General features: G+C 38.1%; 1 protein-coding gene across 3 annotated transcripts in view; it reads left to right on the top strand.

The window, feature by feature from the left end:
• LOC117400301 (syndetin) overlaps nt 1-25,023 on the top strand; it is a 171,470-nt gene that overhangs the window by 103,596 nt on the left and 42,851 nt on the right. The window contains exons 19-23 of one of the 3 annotated variants that reach the window (XM_034000043.3): nt 7,157-7,275; nt 9,133-9,239; nt 18,179-18,300; nt 20,765-20,836; nt 21,571-21,651. In XM_034000043.3, the coding sequence (XP_033855934.2) occupies nt 7,157-7,275; nt 9,133-9,239; nt 18,179-18,300; nt 20,765-20,836; nt 21,571-21,651 (501 nt within the window). Of the gene's footprint in view, nt 1-7,156; nt 7,276-9,132; nt 9,240-18,178; nt 18,301-18,452; nt 20,745-20,764; nt 20,837-21,570; nt 21,652-25,023 lie in introns of those variants that run through there. The other 2 variants (XM_034000044.3, XM_059022015.1) reach the window with 2 other exon arrangements.

The following is a 25,023-nucleotide window of genomic DNA, read 5'->3' as shown; positions in this document are numbered from 1 at the left end:
GCCTAATCCAGTCCAGGCGTCACCTAGCCCCGGTCACCTCATTCAGTGGGTCACATAGTTCACTATGTCTGCAAGAGAGAGGCCCTCTTATCAAGACACATCAGTTTGCCCTGTTTCTCAAGATACACAGTTTCATTAATTAATCCAGTTACATTTCTAATACACGTTCATGTATTAATATGAGTGGTATGTGTGGTACTGACTCAGTGGTTTTGCCAGTGGCTTTTACAGGTGGGCATCCCTGAATGTTGCCACCTGCAGTGACTGCGAACCGGTGGACCCATACCGTCCCGAACCAGGACCAAGGTTACCGCGCTGGTACCAGTACTGACCCCGTGCTAAAGCCACCGACCCATTACCGTACCCATACCGACCCGGTACCATCCCATTTCTGATCGGGTCTTGAACTGCCCAGTCTATATCTCTAAGCAGAGTGAGGCAGCAACTGTATGCTGTACACTGCATTGCTTGCTCCTTGCATTATGCCCAGGTTCTATCCCTGTGAGACATGCAAGGTTAGTCTGCCTATTGCGGACAAGCACGGCAGGTGTTCGTCCTGCCTGGGGCCAGAGCACGCCAAGAAGGCACTGGCTAATCGCAGCTTCTGCGAGTTTTGTGCCCCGTTCTCCAAGCGCATGCTTAAGAAGCGGTTATTCTACAGCTCTAAGGAGCGCTCTGAGTCCCTTACTCCTGCTCAGCACTCTTCCCCATCATCACCCTCTCTTAGAAAGGTGGCTGCGTCCTCACCCCATGGCTCTGTGCCAAGGGAGAGTGGCGACGCACCCGGGAATGTAGGGAAACTGTCCTCCTTGTGGAAGAGGAAGAAGAGTCACCATTCCAGGCGGTCGGCAGACTCGGAGCAGATGGAAAAGCTCTGGGCAGCTGTTTCCCACCAAGGAACTGTTCTCGCTGAATTACTGCAGGAACAGCTCCTACTGTTTCCCGGTCGATGGACACCCTATATAGTGTGCATGATGTGGAGAAGCTGGTTGAGGCTTCTATTGCCGCTTTAGTCCAGGCGCCTAATTTAGCGCTCCTATCCAAGGACTCTACCTGCCCTAACAAGCAGTGTCGGGTCACTGAGGTGATCGTCAAGAGAGCCTATTCAGCCAGTGCATTCGCCGCACGGCTAGGGAACTACAACAGCATCCTGGTAGCCTACCAGTCGCATTTTCTGCGGTCCCTTTCTGAGAACCACAGGCTGTCACCACAACAGCTGGATAAGCTGCCCCTGGTTAACAAGAACCTGCTCCATGTGCCCAAGCTCAACGCACAGTCTGTAGGTAGAAACCTGGCTACCGTTCGGCACCCAGCGGGTCTGTAACAGTGGTGCGAATCGGCGACAGGCAGCTGTACCTTTTAATAAATAGACAATGTTGACTAAAACAACAAGAAACTAGAAAAAATGTCACCACAATAAGCAGCACAACTGTTGTTTTCCATTGGTCTATTATTGAATATATGCTGTCATTCAAGTTTATTTTAGCAAATCACTTTTGAAAGTGAAGTTGCTGACAGCCAAACAAAACAGAGAAGGAGGCGGTGCTTGCGCTGTGAAGTGATATGACTGGTTTTCCGTGCTGTCCGTTAGTATTTCTTTCTCGTTAAGAATTGAAGTTAGTTTCTGATATTTAATTAAATATAAAATGATTTTTTATAAACAACTTCTGTCAATAAGATAGTATTGTTGGATAACAGATCAAGAAAATAACATTAAGTACGTTTTCAATGACTGTGTGTGAAAGCAGCTTGTCAGAAGAGTGCACGGGGAAACTTTACAGGGACATAACCAAACTCCCTCCTCAGACTCAGAGAGACCTGGGCTGTACTGCCTTTTTCTGTGATAACTTTTTACAGATAAAATTGCCATAGAACAAAACAACAGTTCAGAAAAAGTTTGGTGAAAATGCTGAATTATTTTTGCTGAAGAAAATAAGGTCTCCCTGTATATTTGTTTCTCACACAATGTCACTCAGTTACGTCCTCCCATCCCTGAAAAATGTATTTGTATCGGATTGTAGGGTTGAATACATGGTAAAGATTTTTGGTTTTGAGTTTGTTTCAAACATAAACATGTATTGATAGTATTTCGTTATTAGGAAATGATGTTTCTTATTTATTTTATTTCACGTTTACCTATATTGTCCGATTGTTTACCCATTTTTTAAATCGGATAGTAAAACACGTCCATTTACAACCAACCATTTCATCGCTTGCAAAAAAAGGAACATATTATCCTTTTGTACTTTTGTTGTATCATTTGTAGTTTTTTAGATATTCAGGGATATATAAAAACACTAATAAACTATGTGGAATGTTGGTGAAAGACAGCATTCTACTGGAAAACAACGTTAGCTAAGCTGTGTGCTGGACAGCCTTGTCAGAACATGGGTCAAGTGAGAGGGCAGTGGTGCTGTTTATTTTATTTTTTTTTAATTTCCTGTCTTTTTCAGCTTTGACAGCTCTTACTGTCATTTAAAATTTCATAAATATATAATTGCTTTCTGTTTGTCAGTTTTAATAAATAATTGTTAGATGGTATTTGAACTAGTATTTGAACTAGTGACAGTTTTAGTATTTACATTTGGTGTATTTGCTACATTTGCTCAGCTGATAGCTGCTGGAAGCATGATCCACTAAGGAGCTGTACCTCCAGCACGTAAACCAGCGGCAAACTGGCGCCCTAGGCCCCAGCAGCCTCAAAGACTGGCACAGCCGGCTGCGCCTGCACTCGCCGCGGAGGCTTTAATAGGTTCCGCAGCCCTGCACAGAGACAGAAGCCGCAGGCCAAGCCACAGGACGAGTTTTCTGCCACAAAGCATTACATCACAGCCAGCTAATGAAATTCAACATTACATTTAGCTTGCTTTTTCGGAGCAGCCAGTGAATCAAATAGCACTGTATTTGCCTTCAGTTCAGACTTCCACCTTGCGGTCAGCTACATGTTGGATCCACTTTACGTGATCAGTCTTGTGTTCGCTCAAAATAAACAGTTACTGTTATTAACTTTACTAAGTTATTTACACAAAAAACAAGCTGTAAAAGTATGTGTGGCAAGTGAAGCGCTTTGTCAATAATCAGAGGTTTCCTAGTTATATTCCTGGATATTAAGAGTTAAGACATTTTACAGTCGACTTGAGAAAACAGCATGTTTATTGTATAACAAATTTATTTTGTTGTATTCTCAATCAGTTAACGATTCATGATTTAATTGTTCAGTGTTTTGTTTTCACTGTTATATCCAAAAGAAGTATGTAGGAAAGTTGCACGTGTGTACATGTTACATTTGTTGTATGTCTTGCTGTGAAATGTGCATTCCGATGACAATGTTCCCCTTAGTGCTTAATAATAAAGAGTGTTCATGTGTAATTGATTACTAGGATTTTTTTTTCTGCATATCTTCTGTTCAAAACACAGTAGCTATGCAATAAGAAATGTGTAGGTTATTGTAAATATATAATGCTTTGAAGAGATGTCTGTTACAAAAATGTTTTTTTGGTATTACCTTTCAAATATATGATGGAGCCATGATCTCGATTAGCTGCATTGTTTATTTCAGACAAACATTGCATTAAGTTATTATGTTGAATGTAAGGACTGTTTTGTAAACTCAAACTGAGGCAAAAGAAAGTTGCAACGGAGAAAAGAAGCTAAAAGAAGCTAAAAGAAGCAGACTGCTGTCATTTTCTTTTAAGGCTGAACATAGGCATTGTTGTTTTTGCAGACAGGAAGCAAGTGCATTTATGATACAGACGGATAACTTGTCACACCGTTTTCCCTTTGAGGGCCGAGCTATCTGGAGTTTACTGTATTTCATGATTTTTTGTTTAATTAGAGAAAATGAAGACCTGTGAACACCAATACAATAGCCTACTTGGCTAGAAAAAAAATGAACTGGTATTTAATTTAGTTTGAAACGGAACGCAATCAGCCTTTCGGAACCAGAGCCGAAAATTCCGGTTCGGTTCGGAGTCGAACCGGAACTGAAAGAAATCTGGTTAAAATCCCTGCTTTGAAACATTTGCTCATCGGTGTTTTCCTTTCACGGCAGTAATACAAGTTTATTGTATCCTCTTAATTGTAAGTAAATTGATTTTTCTTTTTATTCAATGTATTTCTTTCAAACACTATCAGAAAAGTAATATTGAAAGACCTGTTTGTCTGAAAAAAATGGCTGGCTTAGTGATTTACTACAGTGTATATTGTTAGTGTTTGCTGTAGGAGCATTAAAAAGTAAGCTAAAGAAATGTCCAATACTCATGCAATTAATCAATCGTTAAATGTGCAAACAAATGTGAATCAACTAAACAAACACATTTTGACATTCCAAACAATCAGACACACATATTCCCCCTTTGTTTGCTTTTAAAGCACTATACACTTTTTAATCCACCCTGAGCACCATTGAATAAAAATAATTTTTTAGTTCTCTCCCTCCCTTTCAAATTAAATATTCAAATTAAAGAGAGACAGGTGTGAGCCCTCCCAGCCAATAAAACACCAAAAAAATAAGTTCTTATTTTAAATAACTCACTTTGGCAAACTTCCAATGTGAGCAACTATTTTCAAACTGTCAAATTACATGTAAGTAAATATATGTATATTAAACTTTACCTGGTATTGTGAAACATTTGCAGTAAATAGTGTACATTAATATAATCTAAAAGCTAAATTCAGAATGAAATCAGTAAAACACAGTTTGTGTTATAGTTGTATTACTGATTTATAATTGAGCTGCTGTTGCTTTAAGAGAGTGATGTTATGTGCTACAATGCTTGCCGGGATGGTAGAAGAGTTATGGAAAAGTTTTGGTTGCAGTACTAGCGTGTAGTCAGTGCGTTACTTTGGCAGCTTCAAACTTAAAAAAATATCAGTTCATATTCCTTTTTGTATATTTGCAAAAAGGCATAATCAAGTTACTGTATATCTTGGAGACATAAGAACATAAGAAAGTTTACAAACGAGAGGAGGCCATTCGGCCCATCTTGCTCGTTTGGTTGTTAGTAGCTTATTGATCCCAGAATCTCATCAAGCAGCTTCTTGAAGGAACCCAGGGTGTCAGCTTCAACAACATTACTCAGGAGTTTCTATTTTCTGTTCTGAATGCCCCTTTGTCTGATCTCCATTTGTGACCCCTGGTCCTTGTTTCTTTTTTCAGGTTTAAAAAGTCCCCTGGGTCGACATTGTCAATACCTTTTTGAATTTTGAATGTTTGAATCAGTGTAGTCTTCTTTGTTCAAGACTGAATAGATTCAATTATTTTAGCCTGTTTGCATACAACATGCCTTTTAAACCCTGGATAATTCTGGTTGCTCTTCTTTGAAACAATATCCTTTTTGTAACGAGGTGACCAGAACTGAACACAATATTCTAGATGAGGTCTTACTAATGCATTGTAAAGTTTTAACATTACTTCCCTTGATTTAAATTCAACACTTTTCACAATATATCCGAGCATCTTGTTGGCCTTTTTTTATAGCTTCCCCACATTGTCTAGATGAAGACATTTCCGAGTCAACATAAACTCCTAGGTCCTTTTCATAGATTCCTTCTTCAATTTCAGTATCTCCCATGTGATATTTATAATGCACATTTTTATTGTCTGCGTGCAGTACCTTACTCTTTTCTCTATTAAATGTCATTTGTCATTGTGTCTGCCCAGTTTTGAATGACCTTTGCTGCTGCAACAGTGTTTGCCACTCCTCCTATTTTTGTGTCGTCTGCAAATTTAACAAGTTTGCTTACTATACCAGAATCTAAATCATTAATGTAGATTAGGAATAGCAGAGGACCTAATACTGATCCCTGTGGTACACCACTGGTTACCTCGCTCCATTTTGAGGTTTCTCCTCTAATCAGTACTTTCTGTTTTCTACATGTTAACCACTCCCTAATCCACGTGCATGCATTTCCTTGAATCCCTACTGCGTTCAGTTTGAGAATTAATCATTTATGCGGGACTTTGTCAAAAGCTTTCTGGAAATCTAAATAAACCATGTTGTATGCTTTACAATTATCCATTGTCGATGTTGCATCCTCAAAAAATCAAGCAGGTTAGTTAGACACGATCTCCTTTTCCTAAAACCATTTACTATTTCTATTTACATATAATAGAAGTCAGGCTTATTGGTCTGTAGTTACCTGGTTCGGTTTTGTCTCTTTTTGTGGATTGGTATTACGTTTGCAATTCTCCAGTCTGTCGGTACAACCCCTGTGTCAAGAGACTGTTGCATGATCTTGGTTAGCGGTTTGTAAATAATTTCTTTCATTTCTTTGAGTACTATTGGGAGGATCTCATCCAGCCCAGGGGATTTGTAGATTTTAAGAGCTCCTGGTCCCTTTAACACTTCTGCTTCTGTTATGCTAAAGTTATTTAAAAATGGATAGAAACAGGTCGACATGTGGGGCATGTTGTCTGTATCCTTCTTTGTAAAAACTTGTGAAAAGTAATGATTTAATATATTTGCGATTTTTTTTTTTCTTCGTCTATGATTTTGCCATTTGTATCTCTTAGAAATGTAACCTCCTCTTTGAATGTTCTCTTGCAGTTCTAATATTGGAAAAACATTTTGGAATTTGTTTTAGCCCCCTTAGCAATGTTCATTTCTATCTATCTCTTGGCCTTTCTAACTTCCTTTTTGACTTATGTTTGCAGTTCTAAGTAGACTTTCTGTGTACTTTGTTTTTGGTCCATTTTAAATTCTCTGTAAAGTGCCTTTTTTCGCTGAATATTTTTTTGAATTGATCTATTAAACCATTTTGGCCATTTTGTTTTAGATTTAGATTTGTCTACTTTTGGGATGTAATTGTTTTGCGCCTAAGAATAAACGTTACCTGGATAGGTTTCACAAGCATCAGTCTGGAAGTTGTGTTCTTTCACCGATCAGCCAGCTACAATAGTATTATGTTAATACTTTGTATTCCTTGTAATTGTCGTTCAATACAATTTCATATCACTAGCAAACAGGTGTGATTAATCGATTAACCAATTAGTAGATTAGATGATAAATCAGTCAATAGACAATGTCAAGATTACAACTCCTAAGTTATGTATATGTCCTGTTACTGAAATAAAGTATTCTTCTAAGCATTGTGGTCACTCTGTTCAGCCACTGCAGTAATTGAGCATGGGTGAATGTAATGTTTCTGTCCACAGTATGAGTCTGATGAATTGGAGAAGTGTGCCTACCAGGATTATGACAGTGACAGTGATGTTCCTGAAGAACTCAAGAGAGACTATGTGGATGAGCAAACTGGAGACGCTCCTGTAAAAAGGTAGAAATCCCCTAAACCTATTACATACTTTATTTAGTTTATTGACAGCTGCGTATCCAAAACTTTCAGCTTGATGTAATGTTTGCAGTAGAAATGCGAACTGTTTCCCAGCATTCATAAGTATCCACAGCTACCACTTTAGTGTCCGAAGTTTTATTAAGTTGCCGCTGCTTTATCTCCGAGACTGTCTGGTTCAAAGTCTTTATAGTTTCAGGGTTATATCAGCACTGTATGCTAAATGTTCCAGTGACCACTGACCTAAAATGACTGAAGTCTTAATGCTATAATTGAAGCCAGGTGATTTTTACGTTTCTGTAAGATTAACCGAACACTTTGAGTTACTGTCTTTAATGTTTGGTTTACAGCTATAATTTTTTATTCTTCCATTATCACTGTATTCCATTAAGCATTATTTGTTTCACTGCCACATTGTTTTAACCACTGGCCATATTCAGGATACAGACCACAACTTCAATATACTGTCTTAGTCACTATACTGCAGTTTTCTTTGATTCTTTCATTTACTTCATGCTTACAAACGATGCCATCTGAAATGCCATTGTCATTTCTACATGCACTGTAGATTACACTGTTAAATCATGTGTCTATTGACATCTGTGTGGTTTATCACTAGATTGAAATTAATTTACACACAGGATATGATGAACGTTTTTGTCTAGCAAACATATAGTATTAATAATAAAAGAGACACGCTGCACTGCCAAGTGAGATTATTTGGTCAAGTAGGATCTTCCATCAGTACAGCTAACTAAAATATTTAAGTAACAAAATGTTTGGCAGCTTGCATTTTTCCCAATAAATTGTTGTAAGTCCATGTGTGTTATTTGAAATTGAAAATGGGAAAGCACATTATTATTCCCATTCATAAATACCTTAAAAGGAATCACTTTTAAGTAAACCCAGTACAACGTGCACAAAATCATAACTCTCGAATTCTAATTTCTGAACACTGTGTAGCTAAAACGTCCAGCCGTTACCTCTCACGCTGAACTGTCATGCAGAAAAATTCGGAGCTTAGCTGCACCACCAAACCAAAAGAAAACTTATGAAAATAAATCCATCTTAAACAGGTGCATATTTCAAGTTAGCTGTAACATTGTATAAGTAACTTGAATTGCAACTGTTTAAGAGCTGAAAACAAGTAAAAAGGTCTAATTAAGCAAATTATCCGTTCAATTAAGGATCTAGTTAAGTAATTGGGAGCTTGGTGGAATGAAAACCAGCAAACACAGGGGGTCCCCAGGACCGAGTTTGAAAAACTCTGATGTAGAGTGACCCCAAAAAGTCTTTCCTGGCAGACGGTACTTAACATACCGGAAGACAGAGTTATCTAGTATTCCTGCTTTAGCATACAATCATTTCAGAGTGTGATTTTAAATTAAGCTTTATGTGAAACACATTTAGTTTGAATAGCTTTCTCATTTCTCATACATACGCATGCAATGCACTGACTTACAGTAAATAGAAGGTGTACAAGTTAAACACTTTCAAATCTCCTGGTAATCGTTCTATAATAGGCCTTATGATGACTTTGGTTTCTTTTTTCGAAAATGCTTATACAACAGTTATAATATGTTGACTGTTGTGTCACAGTTCGGTGCTTTCTTTTTCTAACAGTTTTTCTTTCCATTAATAGCCTGTGAAATTAACTGACATAACTAAAAAAATTAACCACCACATGGCTAGCATGCGAGTTGAAATTAATTTGAAAGATTAACAGAGCTGTAGCCTTATGCCTTTGACTGCTGAACCAGCTCATGAATTCCCCACCACCCCACGTCTCCTTTAGCCTTACCACTTGGCCTGCTGTAATTATGTTTCTGCTTTTGCAATTAGTGTGTCTCGAGATACCCTCAGGAGCAGGAAGAAGTCAGACTACAGCCTTAATAAGGTGAATGCACCCATCTTGACGAACACTACCTTGAATGTAATCAGGCTTGTTGGTGAGTAAGACAGTCCCATCATTAACCGAAAGGTGATCGAAATGACCAGCCTAACTTTTCCTAACTTACACTTTATAAAACACCAATTATTCTGGTTTATTACTGTTAGGCAGGACATACTCAGCAATGCAGTACCATTTGGGATTTAAATATTCATCTGCTTTAAGGTGTTTTTTTTTTTTTTAAATTGCTAATTTGTAGCAGAACTATAACTATAACTATATATATATATATATATATATATATATATATATATATATATATATATATATATATATATATATACACATACACACACACACACACACACACACACACACACACACAGACAGTGCCTATAGAAAGTCTACAGCCCCTTTCAAATTTTTCACCTTTTGTTGCCTTATAGCCTGGAATTAAAATAGTTTTTTTTTTTTTTCATTTATCTACACATTCTACCCCACAACTTCCAAGTGAAAAAAAATATTCTAGAAATTTGTAGAAAATTAATTAAAAATAAAAACTGAAATAGCTTGGTTGGATAAGTGTCCACCCACCTTGTAATGGCAATCCTAACTTAGCTCAGGTGTAACCATTCGCCTTCAAAATCACACACCAAGTTAAGTGGCCTCCACCTGTGTCAAATTGTAGTGATTCACATGATTTCAAGATAAATTCAGCAGTTCCTGTAGGTTCCCTCTGCTGGGTAGTGCATTTCAAAGCAAAGACTCAACCATGAGCACCAAGGCGCTTTCAAAAGAACTCCAGGACAAAGTTGTTGAAAGGCACCGATCAGGGGTCAAGACGATTATTAACAAGCAGAAGGTGTATGGCACCACCAAGACCCTGCCTAGATCAGGCCGTCCCTCCAAACTGGATGACCGAGCAAGAAGGAGACTGATCAGAGAGGCTACCAAGAGGCCAATGGCAACTTTGCAAGAGCTACAGGCTTTTATGGCCAAGACTGGTCAAAGTATGCATGTTAGAACAATATCCCAAGCACTCCACAAATCTGGCCTGTATGGTAGGGTGGCAAGAAGGAAGCCATTACTCAAGAAAGCCCACCTTGAATCCCGTTTGAAGTATGCAAAAAACACTCAGGAGATTCTGTAGCCATGTGGCAAAAAGTTTTGTGGTCTGACGAAACAAAAATGGAACTTTAGGGCCTAAATGCAAAGCGTTATGTTTGGCGCAAACCCAACACAACGCATCACCCAAAGGACACCATCCCTACTGTGAAGCATGGTGGTGGCAGCATCATGGTATGGGGATGTTTCTCATTGGCAGGGACTGGGGCACTTGTCAGGGTAGAAGGGAAAATGAATGGAGCAAAGTACAGAGAAGTCCTTGAGGAAAACCTGCTGCCCTCTGCAAGAAAGCTGAAACTGGGACGGAAGTTCACCTATCAGTATGACAATGACCCAAAGCACACAGCCAAAGCTACACTGGAGTGGTTAAGGAACAAAAAGGTAAATGTCCTTGAGTGGCCCAGTCAGAGCCCCGACTTAAATCCAATCGAAAATTTGTGGCATGACTTGAAGATTGCTGTCCATCAACGCTCCCCAAGGAACTTGGCAGAGCTTGAACAGTTTTGTAAAGAAGAATGGTCAAATATTGCCAAATCTAGGTGTGCAAAGTTGGTAGAGACCTATCCCAACAGACTCACAGCTGTAAGTGGAGACTTATTCAATTATGATATTTTCAGTTTTGTATTTTTAATATATAATTTTTTTTCTCAACTTTCCCCTTAACAGTGTGGAGTATGGTGTGTAGATAAATGGAAAAAATCCTCATTTAAATGCATGAAACTCTGAGGCACTGACACAACAAAATGTGAAAAAAAGTTCAAGGGGGTGTAGACTTTCTATAGGCACTGTATGTATTAAAGGAATATTGCATTTAAGTTATTCCATTAACATGCATGCATATTTATAATTTTACCTAATAGTTTGAGGTATTAAGAAGTTAATACTATATAAGAATAATATATAAAATACTCATATTATTAAAATCTTATCCAGTTTTGTGTGTAAACTTTAAATGGAGTGGATTAAGGCTGTCAGTATATGCAGTTGAAAACAAGCACATTGTCATGTAAGATTGCAAACCTCCAAAATTATTGGCACCCTTGATGAAAATGAGCAAAAAAGGCTGTATAAAATAAACAACACAGGTAATGAGCTATATTTTATGCTCAAATATATGGGGAAACAATATTCTTTTATTCTAATACAATTGCTCAGAGAAAGTTTTTAACAAGTAATTTAATTTTCTTTTCAAAAAGATAGGTGACAGAATTATTGGCACCCCTAAAGATTCTTATAGATAAAATCAAACAAAATTAAATCTGCATTAACATTCTACTTCTTTAAGTTCATCTCAGTCTTAAGGAACTGTATTTGTGGCCTTCCATGGCTTCCTGTTTCACTGGGGTATAAAAATGAGGTAACACTCATATGAAATCCATTTGTCATCCATCACCATGGGGAAAGGCAAAGAACTCACAAATGAAAAGAGACAAATGGTTGTTGACCTTCATAAATCAGGCAATGGGTACAAAACAATAGCTAAAAACTAAATATACCACTTACCACTATTAGGGCAATAATTAAGAAGTTCAAAACCACTGCAACAGTGGAAAACTTGCCTGGTAGAGGACGCAAGTGTATCTTACCCCCACGCACAGTGAGGCAGATGGTTCGGTAGGCAAAGGGAAATCCAAGAGCCACAGTTGGAGAATTACAGAACTTGGTTGCATCTTGGGGTCACCAAGTCTCCAAATCTACAATTAGACGCCACCTCCGTGCCAATAGGCTATGTGGAAGGGTTGCCAGAAAAACGCCTTTATAATATTTATTTCTTAGCAGACGCCCTTATCCAAGGCGACTTACAATTGTTACAAGATATCACATTATTTTTACATACAATTACATTATTTTTTACACATTATTTTTACATACAATTACCCATTTTTACATACAATTACCCATTTATTGAGAGCAACCAACAAACGTAAGCGCCTGGAGTTTGCTAAACGGCATTGGCAGTTCGATTGGAACCGGGTGCTATGGGCAGATGAGACGAAAATAGAGCTCTTTGGCCACGCACACCAGCGGTGGGTTTGGCGTCGAAAGAAGGATGCGTGTGCAGAAAAGAACCTCAAACCTATTGTAAAATATGGTGGTGGATCTTTGATGTTATGGGGCTGTTTTGCTTCCACTGGTCCTGGGCCCTTGTTAAGGTCAACGGCATCATGAACTCTACCCAGTACCAGGACATTTTAAACCTGGTTGCCTCTGCCAGGAGGCTGAAACTTGGCCGCAAGTGGATCTTCCAGCAAGACAATGACCCCAAGCACACATCAGAATCCACAAAGAAATGGTTAATTGACCACAAAGTCAACATTTTGCAATGGCCATTTCAGTCTCCGGACTTGAACCCCATTGGAAACCTGTGGTTTCAATTGAAGAGGGCAGTCCATAAGCGCAGACCGAAGGATATCAAGGATCTGGAAAGATTCTGTATGGAGGAATGGTCTAAGATCCCTCCCAATGTGTTCTCCAATCTCATTAAACATTATAGAAAAAGACTCAGTGCCATTATCCTTGCAATGGGAGGGTGCACAAAGTACTGAAAACAAGGGTGCCAATAATTGTGACACTTCATTTTTTTTGGAAATAAATTTATAATTTGAGAAATGTGTAATTTTGGTTGATTCCATTGAATCATTAATAAAGTCAAATATATTCCACATGTTGGGAAATTACAATATAGCTCAGTACTGGTATTTATTTTATACAGTCTTTTTTTACTCATCTTTATCAAGGGTGCTAATAATTTTGGAGGTGACTGTGTGTATATATATATATATATATATATATATATATATATATATATATATATATATATATATATATATATATATATAATTGCATGGTAGCATGTTCCACTGCCCTGGAGCACAGAAAGCTAAGGCTCAAAGGGCTTCATTTATTAAAGGTTCTTATGCGATAACAAGCGTGTTATCCAAGGATAAGGCGTGTGCTAGATAATCCCGTATTTATCAACCACGAAAAAGCGTGACTTGAAGCAAGACGTGAGTTAGCATGCACGCCTCAAAAATAACACGATGGGTACATTAGCATCTGCTGAATATGCAACATGCATGGTGATATATTCAGATGAAGTGAATGAGAGCGCTAATGAGGCTAATGATATTCAGACGATATTTACTAAACTGTGATAACCATGAAGCACACCTTAAATCGTGTGCTAGACAGCACTGATGGAAAGGTGTATGTATGTACGATACCACACATCCGAAACTCTGTAAATAAGTAAGACTCATTTTAAAATAAATGTGTTTATATACTAAAACGCACATATACCAGCCGACTGCATAAAATAAATAAATAAAGAAAAATAACTTTTGAACAGAAATGCGTCTATATACACGTATATTATGATTAAATAAAACTGTACAAACAAAATAAGTAACATGACATTGAAAATAAATATGTTTATGTAGCCTATAGACACAAAAAGCATGCAAAAGTTTACTATGCAAACGAAAAAAAATGGTCATAACTTAATATGCAAATGAGAAAAAAAAGACATAACTGCGTTGATAGACATAATTGAAACACGGTAATATAAATAAATAAAGGAAATTGGGTTTACAGTCACAACAGCACATAATATCAAATAAGGAAGTTTTCTCCTAAATCACATACCTGCATACAGTGCACTTTCTTTTTCTCCACACGATTTGGGCACAGCTATACCATTGCATGTGTCGGCTGGCACTGGGGTCGATACCTTCTGCATACCTGCTTTTACTTCTGTACAAATAATTCTGTACCTTCACAGCGTAACCGATTTGCACTTTTCCGTACAAAATGATACAGAATGATCAGTTTTGGAAAATTAAAGTTGGATTTTCTACTTTTCATAAAGACTGAAGAAAATGCTTTAGAAATATGGCCCATACTTTCTTGAGGTTAAAATTCATAAGGCCAGCAAAAAGGTTATTGGAGTAGTGAAACTGTTTGGTAGTAATGGCTTGAATAAATCCCTTAAAGATCCATATGGATGAGGAATGATGTCTGCTTTGCAGTATATTATAGGTGATGATTTTATGCCAGAGACTGCCAGTAAGACACCCTCACCCAGAAGCAGTTTCAATTGAATCAGTCATTGCTGTAATATAATTATTATTGTTATTATTTATTTCTTAGCAGACGCCCTTATCCAGGGCGACTTACAATCGTAAGCAAATACATTTCAAGTATCACAGTACAAGTAATAATACAATTAAGAGCACGATAAATACAATGACTTTGGTTCAAGCAAGTACAAGTGTGACAAAATACAATTCAATAATACAGCAGATAAGAGTGTCAGTGATAGTTACATCAGGATATGATTAAATACAAAATACTACAGATTAAACACTTGGCAGATTACAGTACTCTGAAGTACAGGATTAAATGTGGAATGTGGTCAGGGACTAAGCAGTCCTGACATCTGTAGGAAGGTCATTCCACCACTGCGGAGCGAGGGTGGAGAAGGAGCAGGCTCTGGAGGCAGGGGAGCGTAGAGGAGGTAGAGCCAGTCTTCTAGTGCAGGCGGAGCGGAGAGGTCGAGTGGGGGTGTAGGGAGAGATGAGGGTCTGGAGGTAGCTGAGTGCAGTCTGGTCAAGGCATCTGTAGGCTAGTACAAGAGTCTTGAACTGGATGCGAGCAGTGATCGGGAGCCAGTGGAGTGAGCAGAGCAGTGGAGTTGCATGAGAGAAGCGAGGCAGAGAACACCAGGCGGGCAGCGGAGTTCTGGATGAGCTGGAGCAGACGGGTGGTGGACACAGGGAGGCCAGCCAGGAGGGAGTTGCAGTAGTCTAGGCGGGAGAGTACCAAGGCCTGGACCAGGAGCTGGGTGGCGTAGTTGGTGAGGAAGGGTCGGATTCTTCGGATGTTGCTCAGGAAGAATCGGCAAGTGCGTGCCAGAGTGGAGATGTGCTGAGAATAAGAGAGGCAGGGGTCCAGGGTGACTCCGAGGTTCTTAGCGGAGGAAGAGGGAAAGAGTGTGCTAGATTCCAGAGGAACAGAGATAGAGAGATCAGAGGAGGGGGAGGAGGAGGAGGGAAAGAAAACGAGGTCAGATTTAGAGAGGTTGAGTTTGAGGTGATGCGAGTGCATCCAGGAGAAAATAGCAGACAGACAGGTAGAGATACAGGAGGGGATGATGGAGTCAGAGGTGGGGAAGGAGAGGAAAATCTGAGCATCATCAGCATAGAAATGGTATGAGAAACCATAGGATGCGATGAGGGGGCCCAGGGAGCGGGTGTAGAGAGAGAACAGGAGAGGACCCAAGACTGACCCTTGGGGGACTCCTGTTAAGAGAGGGCGAGGTGTGGAGGTTGATCCACGCCAGGTTATCTGGTAAGTGCGGTTGGAGAGGTAGGAGGAGAACCAGGCCAGAGCAGTGCCAGAGATTCCCAGGTCAGCGAGAGATGATAGTAGAATAGAGTGATCAACAGTGTCAAAGGCAGCAGAGAGGTCGAGGAGAATTAGGACAGAGGACAGAGAGGCAGTTCGGGCAGACTTTAGTGAGTTGGTGACAGACAGGAGGGCGGTTTCAGTGGAGTGAGCAGAGTGGAAGCCAGATTGGAGAGGGTCGAGCAGAGAGTGGTTGGACAGGAAAGCAGAGAGCTGGCGGTGTACAGTCCGCTCGAGGGTTTTGGAGAGGAAGGGTAGGAGGGAGACAGGACGGTAGCGCTGGAGGGAGGCATAACAAATGAATCTAGCTCCACAGGCATTGACATGATGTCTCACATGAAGTCCACCTAGAAATGTGGGATCAAAATTGTTCGTTGCGTTCATGGTAACAGGTGCAACAGGTAAATCTGGTGAATTTGTTATTTGATCACATGACACTTCAGCCGGGTCCACACCTGAGCGATCAGTTACGCAACATGGTATTTGCGCGACTGGTTGCTTACAGTAGAGACAAGCTCTACTTTCATGTGGTCTGCTGAGTGATTTATAGTACATTATTTATCACATGCACGGTTATGAAATATGATAGATTGTTACTATCTCCTGACTGTTTACTTTCCTGTAGTAAAGAGGAGGTCAATTTAAAAAGATGTCAACTATATGCCCTGTGTTTCTGACGACACCTCAGCCAAGGTCTTGTCCAGCATTTACGTGGCTTCGCTTCTGCTTTTAACGCATTTAAAATAACTACAGCTGAGATGACTATAACAACCAGTTCTTCATCTGTAATTAGTTAAGACACAGTTCACTAAAAATAAGAGAAATTAAAATAAAATACACACACTTCTAAACGTGGGAAACTTGTTGCGTAACTAGTTGCTCAGTTGTGGACCCAGCTTAATAGGCTCCAATGCATTTGGTTGTGTTACAAAGCTCACTATGAAAGGCACAAGAAGGTCATGATTTTTTTCAAAGAATTTAGGACTTATGCTAAAATGGAGAAAAACAAAAAACAACTCTTTCTCAGCATTCAGGAGATATAGGCAGGCCCTGAGGATGTTTGTCTCCCAACCCTTATGTTTATTGAGTTTCTCATGGACCTCAACTATAATACCAGCAGATTGCAGTGTCTAGACCCAATACAAATGATACTATGATTTTCCTTCCTATGACGCAGCATGTACAAAATATCTGTTGATCAAAATTTCGAACACAAAGTCATAAATCATAAGTGACGTAGATAAATCGATTGTAAAGGACATACACTTTGTTTGCCAGTATGTTATGATGCTTTTCAAGTAAAGGTTAAGGGTATCACATTTTTAAAAGCTTTTCTTTTGTGAGATGTTAATTCAGGACACCAACTGCTGTATGTCAATGCTCTGAATGATTTTGTAATTCCTCTCAGCAGTATGCATCCAAACACAAATCAAATAACTTATTTTCTGTGTTTTTGTAATCCATAGCCTTTTTTTTTTCTTCTTTATACTGCACTTACTGTCTCTTCAGAAAATACAGATGACAGGCCTGATTAAGTTGTGGAATGGCTTGCAGGCTAGTGCAAACAAATGGGTTAGCTCGGTGCAGGATACCCAGGTTTGGTTTGCATTCATCAATATTAATGAGATATACTTTGGTTTACTCTGTTATCTTGCATAGTACATCCTGGTTAAATTTCACCATCAGTTTAGACTGCAGATGGTGTTTTCTGCTCATTTGCAGATGTCTTTATTAAAGTATTTGGTGGTCTTTTTAAATTTGTTTCTTCTTATTATCACCATACAAGTAGGGGTTATTAGAGCAGAGGTAGGCATTCCGTGACATTTATTAAGAATAAATTGAGTTACTTGAAGTAATCCATTGGATGAGATCTCATTTTTAATAGTTTGAGTACTATTAAAAATAATTTGTGTTAGCCTAGCCCATTTGTTTTTAAAACCTGGCCCATTGCACTCTAAAGTATTTAACAGATATAAAATGCTAGCATTTGGTTTATACAACACAATCCAACAGTTACTAATAATAGCTCCCAAAACTGCATTTTATTGCTGTACAGGTTTTTGGCTGTAAAAAATGTACTGGCACACTGTTACTTTTTTTTTTCTTGCCCTTTCAATCACCACTGTGCAGAACACTGAATTGGTAAAAAATACTGCTGTGATGAATCAGGTGACTTTTCTACCAGGTTGATCTGTTCTGTCATAGCTGAATGACATGCGATCTGCTGTGTAATCCAGACCTCCAACAGCTTGTGAAGCAAAGTGAGTGTTTTTCCCTGACTTGTCTGCTTGGGTACAGAAAACACAGTGAAAACAGTCTCCTATGGTACTGAGAGTGTTTCCTTTCCTGCAGCTTGGGGAGTACACTAATGGAACTGCTAAAACAATATGTGTTTCAGGGTTTTCGAAATTGCTGTAACACAAGAACAAAATGTAACCTTTTCTTTTAATGTTTCCTTTGTTTCAGGGAAGTACATGCAGATGATGAATATCCTGAAACCAATAGCGTTTGATGTGATCCACTGCATGTCCCAATTATTTGATTACTACTTGTATGCAGTCTACACATTCTTTGGCCGAAATGATATGGTGAGAAACGTTACAGAGGAGCATGTTATTTATGTAACTAACAACATACCTGATTGCTTTTAAAGTGATTTTGCTACTTATTTCTAACACTTGAGTTTCAGTTTTAATGTGTGTGATATTTATTTTAATTTTATTTTGTTTTCCATTTCAAGTATGCAGAAGCAGCTATCTTGTTTGTTTATGTCTGTGTTTTCTATGTGGTGTCGGGACTATCTGTATTCATGAGATACGCCCCTCCTCTCAGCCCCTATCGGTCTCACTCAGCCATTGAATGGTTTTCTCGGCTTTTTCCGGAGAAAAAACAACTAGAGACCTGTTTTCTTTAGTCTTTTTGATGACATAGCTGTACATGTAGTAGATTTAAAATTGAGATGGTGAGGTTGAGATGTATAATTTATCACACATCCTGTAATTCTTATTTTAGCTTTGCTAATGACCCAGCCCTTTAGTTGCATCATTTAGAGGTTTGAGTTAATGAAATATATACCCAGGCTGAAGGCTTTCTCACCCAGATATAAAGCATGAGCTCTCCTGGTTATCCATCTTAATGATTTGGAGCACAGGTTGAAAGCCATGATTTAAATAGTTTCACCCTTTTGCCAAACAACATAAAATGTATAGCTGCACACAAGCCTGCATTGGTTCATTTGTCTGAAATGTAATTTAAGAAAGAAGCAAGATACAGTGCTAGCCCGTTATAACGTGACCTGTTACAGTGTGGAATCGGTTACAACACGGTGAGGTCGTGGTTCCCATTTCCCCCATAATGCAATTTGACTTGCAAACATTGGGTGAACGTTCCAGATACTTTAAGTGATCCTGGTGATGTTATCATGAATTATGCTAGGATCAATTGTAATAGAAACTCCAAGAAAAGAAAACCTACAACACTGTGAGCGAGCAGTGCCTGGTTCTATTGTATCCCTGATTTCCTCCAACAAATCCAAAATAATGCTATAATGTCATCCTCAGGGAGATCAAAAAGGTAATGCGGACCCTAAATATTCTCTCCCTTCTCAGTTGTTCTGGGTTTTTCAGGAAGGTTAGGAGCCTGCACTCTATGTCGTAAGAAATACGTTGTGACTGCTGCCATAATGCTCTTTCATATCAGCTGCTTTCTGACATTTTCTTTGCGCCCAAATAAGACCAATTTGAAATCTGACTTATTTGTGGACACTTTTAGGGCCGGCGCAGCTGTTCTGCCGCTTCATAAATCTCATTTTAATATCACAGACTTTATTCACAAATGAGCCCCACCTACAATTTGCCCATGCATATAATTAAGGCTTGACACACCTTAAAATCCATGGCTAATGAGCGACGAAGCGCATTGCACGACGGAGTGCATTTTGGCGGTGCTAACACGGCCTTAACTTGCCAAAAGTGTCATGATACACACGGGGCAATTTTAAGGCCGGTGTAAGCTCGGCGCTATGGCCTTAATGCCATCGCAAACGCTTGATACATGTCCCCCGTAGTACTTATAAAGCTCCCGCGCTTGCACTGTATTTTTGTTTTTTTTCAAAGTAAAAACAAACTGTCCGTTAATGTTACAAAACAAGTACGAATCAAGTGTGTATAAACAACTTGGATTCTGTGCTATTTATTTATAGTTTACAGCATTTATTATAAAAAATATACAATTTAAATGAGTGGTGTAAACTTTAAACTGGTGGAATAGCAGTTTCTATTATACTGTATATATTGGAACAACCCAGGATTTATACTGTTGCAGTACTGGTCTACAGACCCTGTGTTTGTGTGTGTTTGTTAGCAGGGAAGCGGTAAGCTTGCCTCAGCCGAGGTGATATCCAGGGAGGCGAGACATGAAAGCATACAGTGGGGTACACATGCAAGTATATTAAAGAATGTGGGAGAAACTCTGGAAATCCCAAAGTTCACCAGAATTGCATGCTTCTAAACATGCTTTTCCCCTAAGGTCCCATTGAACCCACTATAGATCCCCTACCTAGGCAAGACATTCCTCCACTGTCCCTTATGTGGATAATGGATGCTGCAACATGAAATCGATCAGCCACTAATCTTGATATTAACTGCAAAGAATTAGTAGCAAATTCCAATTTTACTGTTCCTCAAAAGATCACTGATACACACTTAATTACTGTACTGAATGTTATTCAAAATATGTTCAGTGTAGATGAGAAGATCTGATCCTTAGCCAAATACACAGATTTAACGTGCCAACCATTGTGATTGAAAATATTAATTACATGTCTTTGTAGTTGTGCTGAATTAAAAAAACCGTAAAACCTTGAACAGACGATTGGAGATCCACAATTCCACACCATGTGTGACCTTGAGAAGATTACTTTACCTCCTTGATCCCACCCAGTTGTCAAAATGACATGTTATGAATGGATTTGAGCAGTCTGTCTTGCTTATTTATAACAAATTGATATACAGTCTTAATTATTGTTTTGATTTTTTTCTCTGTATTTCAAAGCAAGTGCCTAATCCGTCAGTTTCTGTGCCTGGCAAAGAACAAAGCACTTCTAGGCAGACGACAGTCTGCTCGGTAAGATTCTGGGGTTTGTACCCTTAGCTATAACTAGGATTTGTCACTTGTCAGAAACTGGTTGCTGTGCTTTCATTTCATTGTCCCGTCATTTTAATGATCCTCGTGTATGTGCTTTCTTAACTGTCTTAGCCCTCCTGTAGCTTTTTCAACTCATTTAGAAGTAGTGGTGTGTGAAATGCATTTCCAACTGTCAGTTGTAGGAGCTTTATAGTTTCTGGATGTTTACCAAAGTTCCATAGACAAGAAACCTTTTGATAATGTAACATAACAGTAAACATGACAATAGACTGGTGATTTTTGGATTGTTTGTGACAGGAAAAAGAGAAAAACAAAATGAACATTATATAAATGCCAACATGTTTGTTACATTTAACTTGGCTTTTATGTTTTCTAAATTTGACATTGGAATCACAAAGAATTCACTGAGCTATCATTTCAACAATTTGGATGGAAGTCCCCTGCCAGGGTTATGAATCAGTATGGTGACTGCTCAGTATTTTTCAGCACTGTGTAAACCTGTCAAAAAAAAAACAAAACTCATTTATCTATATTTAAATCACCTTGTATTGAATACTTCAGATGTTAAAAACAAAGTTTCAGTACTGGTCTGGGTGGGGGAGGTGACTAAAATAAATACTAAATAAAACAAGTGTATGGATTTGATAGATCAGCAAACAAAACGCTGCCTTCTGATGTTTATGGATTTGTTTTTTTTTTTGTTTATTTTGCAGTATGAATCATCCGGACTTGGTCTAATCAGCAGTAGACTCCGAACAACTCTGAACAGAATACAAGAGGGTCTTATTGACCTGGTAAGGATTTGAACTTTAATGTGTTACTATTTTTTACCGTCCAAAGAACAATTCATGTGTGTGTAGATTATCCAGTGTTCCTTTCTGTGGCAGTCTTTTTGAAGATTATGATGGGAGTGTTGAATTCTCTAAGGTTGCAGATCAGTTTAAGTCAAGGTGACAGACAGCTCTGACTTCTTAACATTAATCTCAATTCAGAACAATTGGCTGGCAGCCTCTTGATCTTCATGTGCAAAAAATAAATATATATTTCCAGGGGCTATTTTTTTCTCCAGGGTCCCTGTGAGTCTGTACACATTTTGAGAAATCATTGGCACTATTTGTCAATCTAGGAGTGTTTATTTGTATTTATTATTAATATTTTTGTTTGTGTTTCTTCTAGCCACATGATATAGAATAATACAACGGTGTTATAGATGAAGACATTATTTTAAGTATTGTGAACGATGACGAAGTTGCTATGGCTGTATGGCATGTTATTTTAATCAAGAAGCAATTAGAGAACACTAATTATGTTTTCCTCTTCCGAAAAACAAATTAGAGTGGCTCCTAACTAGTTTCTAATTCTTAAGTTATGAGACTGAATTAAAGATCTTCTTTATACAATCAAACAATAGCAAAAACCCCTTCATCCAGCAAAGTATATTAGAACTTACCAAGGGTGAAATGGGTTTACCCAACCAGATAGAATATGTAGTAATGCTAATTGAAATAACAAGCGTTTTGTCGTTCTCAGTGCGTTCAATTTTTTAAATTAGTTTTTGAATTTTTCCACCCCAAGTGTGAAAATTTGTTTATGGTCCCAATTAAGAGAAAGTAGTGTGTGCTGGTTATGCACATAGCACACATTAATCTTGTGTGCTGGAGTGAAAAGGTCAATTATCACTAAGCATTGTTCCTCATGTATGCCGGGTGGTAAATGTAAGATTTTGTAAAGTTAATAAATATGAGATTTAACTGTGCTAAACTTGTAAAAGGGATGTATTACTCTGTTCATTTCTTCTATTATTTATTTATTTATTTTTCAAATGGGCTACCAGCTGTTTATTGGTGCTCCTTTTTCTGTTTTCTTGGAGTAGTGGAGGAGTCTTGTTACACAGGCCTGGAGTCAACGTGCTGAAAATAAGTAAAACAATAGGTTAAAAGTAAAAGCTTAAATTGGTAAACGCTAACATGTGTGTTGGAGATCAAAATAAATAAAGTTGATCGATTGAGTGAATAAGCATTAAAGATAGCAAGAGAGAACTTGGAGAATATCAACAATAACAATAATGAAAAACAAACTGTTAGCATAGAGATATACATTGTGAAGTTTTGGCAGTTTTCCTAGAATCTGTAGAAATTGTACAAGAAGGTGGTACTTGTTAACCTTGATAACTGGTTGCCTTTTCTTAATTACTCGGCAGCTTATAATGTTTAATTGAGAATACTTTTTATTACATGTTACAATAACTAAGGGAACAAAATGTGGGTTTTCACCAGCATCTTGGGAAGAGAGAACGATCAGGCCGGTTATGTTTAAAGGTTTGTTTTAAAGCTTTTAAGTTATTTTCGAATGAAAGTAACATTGTTTCTTGACAATTATGTAAAAAAAAAAGTGTGATTTATGACAAGCTCTTCCAGGTATAGATTGATTTTGCATAAGTAATAAATTGATCACTTAAATTCCACTTCTTATTTTTGGACATCTGTAAGAATTACAGCAGAAAATATAAGGGATATTCACCCTGAAAATAACAACAACCTTTCACTCTGAGACTAGGAGGAGGGGGCTATGTATTTCACACTTAATGTGGACTAATTGTTACTGTTAATACTATTGTTTTGTTTTTCTGTCTTGTGCTTAATTTTCAGTATTACTATGTGCTGTTTGACAGTGTAAAGGTCAAAAGGTAATTTAAACACGAATCACAAAGTTAGAAGAGCGTTATTGTAGAGCTGATTTGTGTAAATGAGAAGTTGCTTGTCTAATTAACACAACTATAGAATGTTTACATTTATTGTAGATTTAAGAAGACTTGCTACTGAAATACAGTATTTTGAGCTTTAAAATGTGTATTATTTTATTAAAAAGGGACTTAGCATTACAATTAAGGCCAAGTCTTTCTTGGGGATTATTTCCTACTGGGAGACTGTAGCTCTTGCTGGTTATTAATTCTCCCTGAGCTGTGATTGTTACTGCAGTTAAAAGATGTCTGAAGGTAAGGTGCTGTAAAAAATAGACTCAGCCTTTTGTTCTCATCCAGGCATTACTTGAGAATTAACAACCCATGCAGTAGGTAACCAATGACATTGCTTGTTTTAGTTTCCATTGTTCTGTCATACTTGTTATTGTGCTTAATGAATTGTTTCCATGTTCATGGTTTGTGCTTATTGTGTTTAATGGAAAGAAGTAGAAAACAACTGAGGCCACTGCAATGCTTTGAGGTACACACTATACATCTATATATTACTGTATATACATCCAAAGCAGCAGTTTTGGTAAGGAAATGAAGATAGATCATTGACAGTGTAGTTAGTTTCTGAGTGTCCGGTTGCTAGTTTGGGTGTGTTTTATTTTGAAGACAGTCATGTCTAAATCCCGGTTAAAGGTTTTTGGGGTTCAAGCATTAAGATGTGGCGCAAGCTGTTGGTTAATAGTCATTATTGCCGCTAAGGAGTTAGAAATCAATATTTGGGGCATATAACTATAAACAGCTTTTGTCAATACAGGGTTAAAAGTTGTGCTTTTTGGTCCTCTGTTTCGAAATAAAAATAAAGTGGTCATAAAAAATGTGTAGTAAACAAATAGCTAGGAGAGATGTGGTATGAATGATTTATCTCAGGTCGACAAAAATAGGCTTACAATAAAAGCCATCTAAAAGCTTTTTTGTAATTAAATGTCATCAGTTCCAAAGGAGTACGGGGGAAAGGCTTGTACTTTCACTGTTGGCGATGATAATTGCTTTCAATCAAATTGTTAAATCCCTTAAAAAATTATGTTATGTGAGAGAAAAGACAAATCTGTGAACTTTAGATGTGTGGGGGTTCCTTTGGGTTTTCTCTCCACAGTTTGTAAAAGAAAGAAATCATGGCATATCCATTTACCCTAAAGCATATGCTTTGTTCTTGTTTCTACAGACACTGTGGTCTACAAAGTAGCTAAAAGGGTACAGTACAACATAACAAAACATAATTGCAAGCTGTAACTTTAATTTCCAAATCACATGTTGTACAGCTTATAATGAGTGAACTGTTTATGAAGCAAATGTGTAGCCTAAAAAAGAACGATAAATCAGTCAATCAATATTTAATTGAGGCATGCAAGCTAAAAGCCATTGCCATCTCTAATTGATTAATCTATGAATTGTTGCATCTTTGGTCTGGGTGTAG

The sequence above is a fragment of the Acipenser ruthenus genome, chromosome 4 (genome assembly GCF_902713425.1).
Source record: "Acipenser ruthenus chromosome 4, fAciRut3.2 maternal haplotype, whole genome shotgun sequence".
Taxonomy (NCBI): Eukaryota; Metazoa; Chordata; class Actinopteri; order Acipenseriformes; family Acipenseridae; genus Acipenser; species Acipenser ruthenus.
Note: the sequence above shows the minus strand (reverse complement) of the source record. Positions and strands in the feature narration are given on the sequence as shown.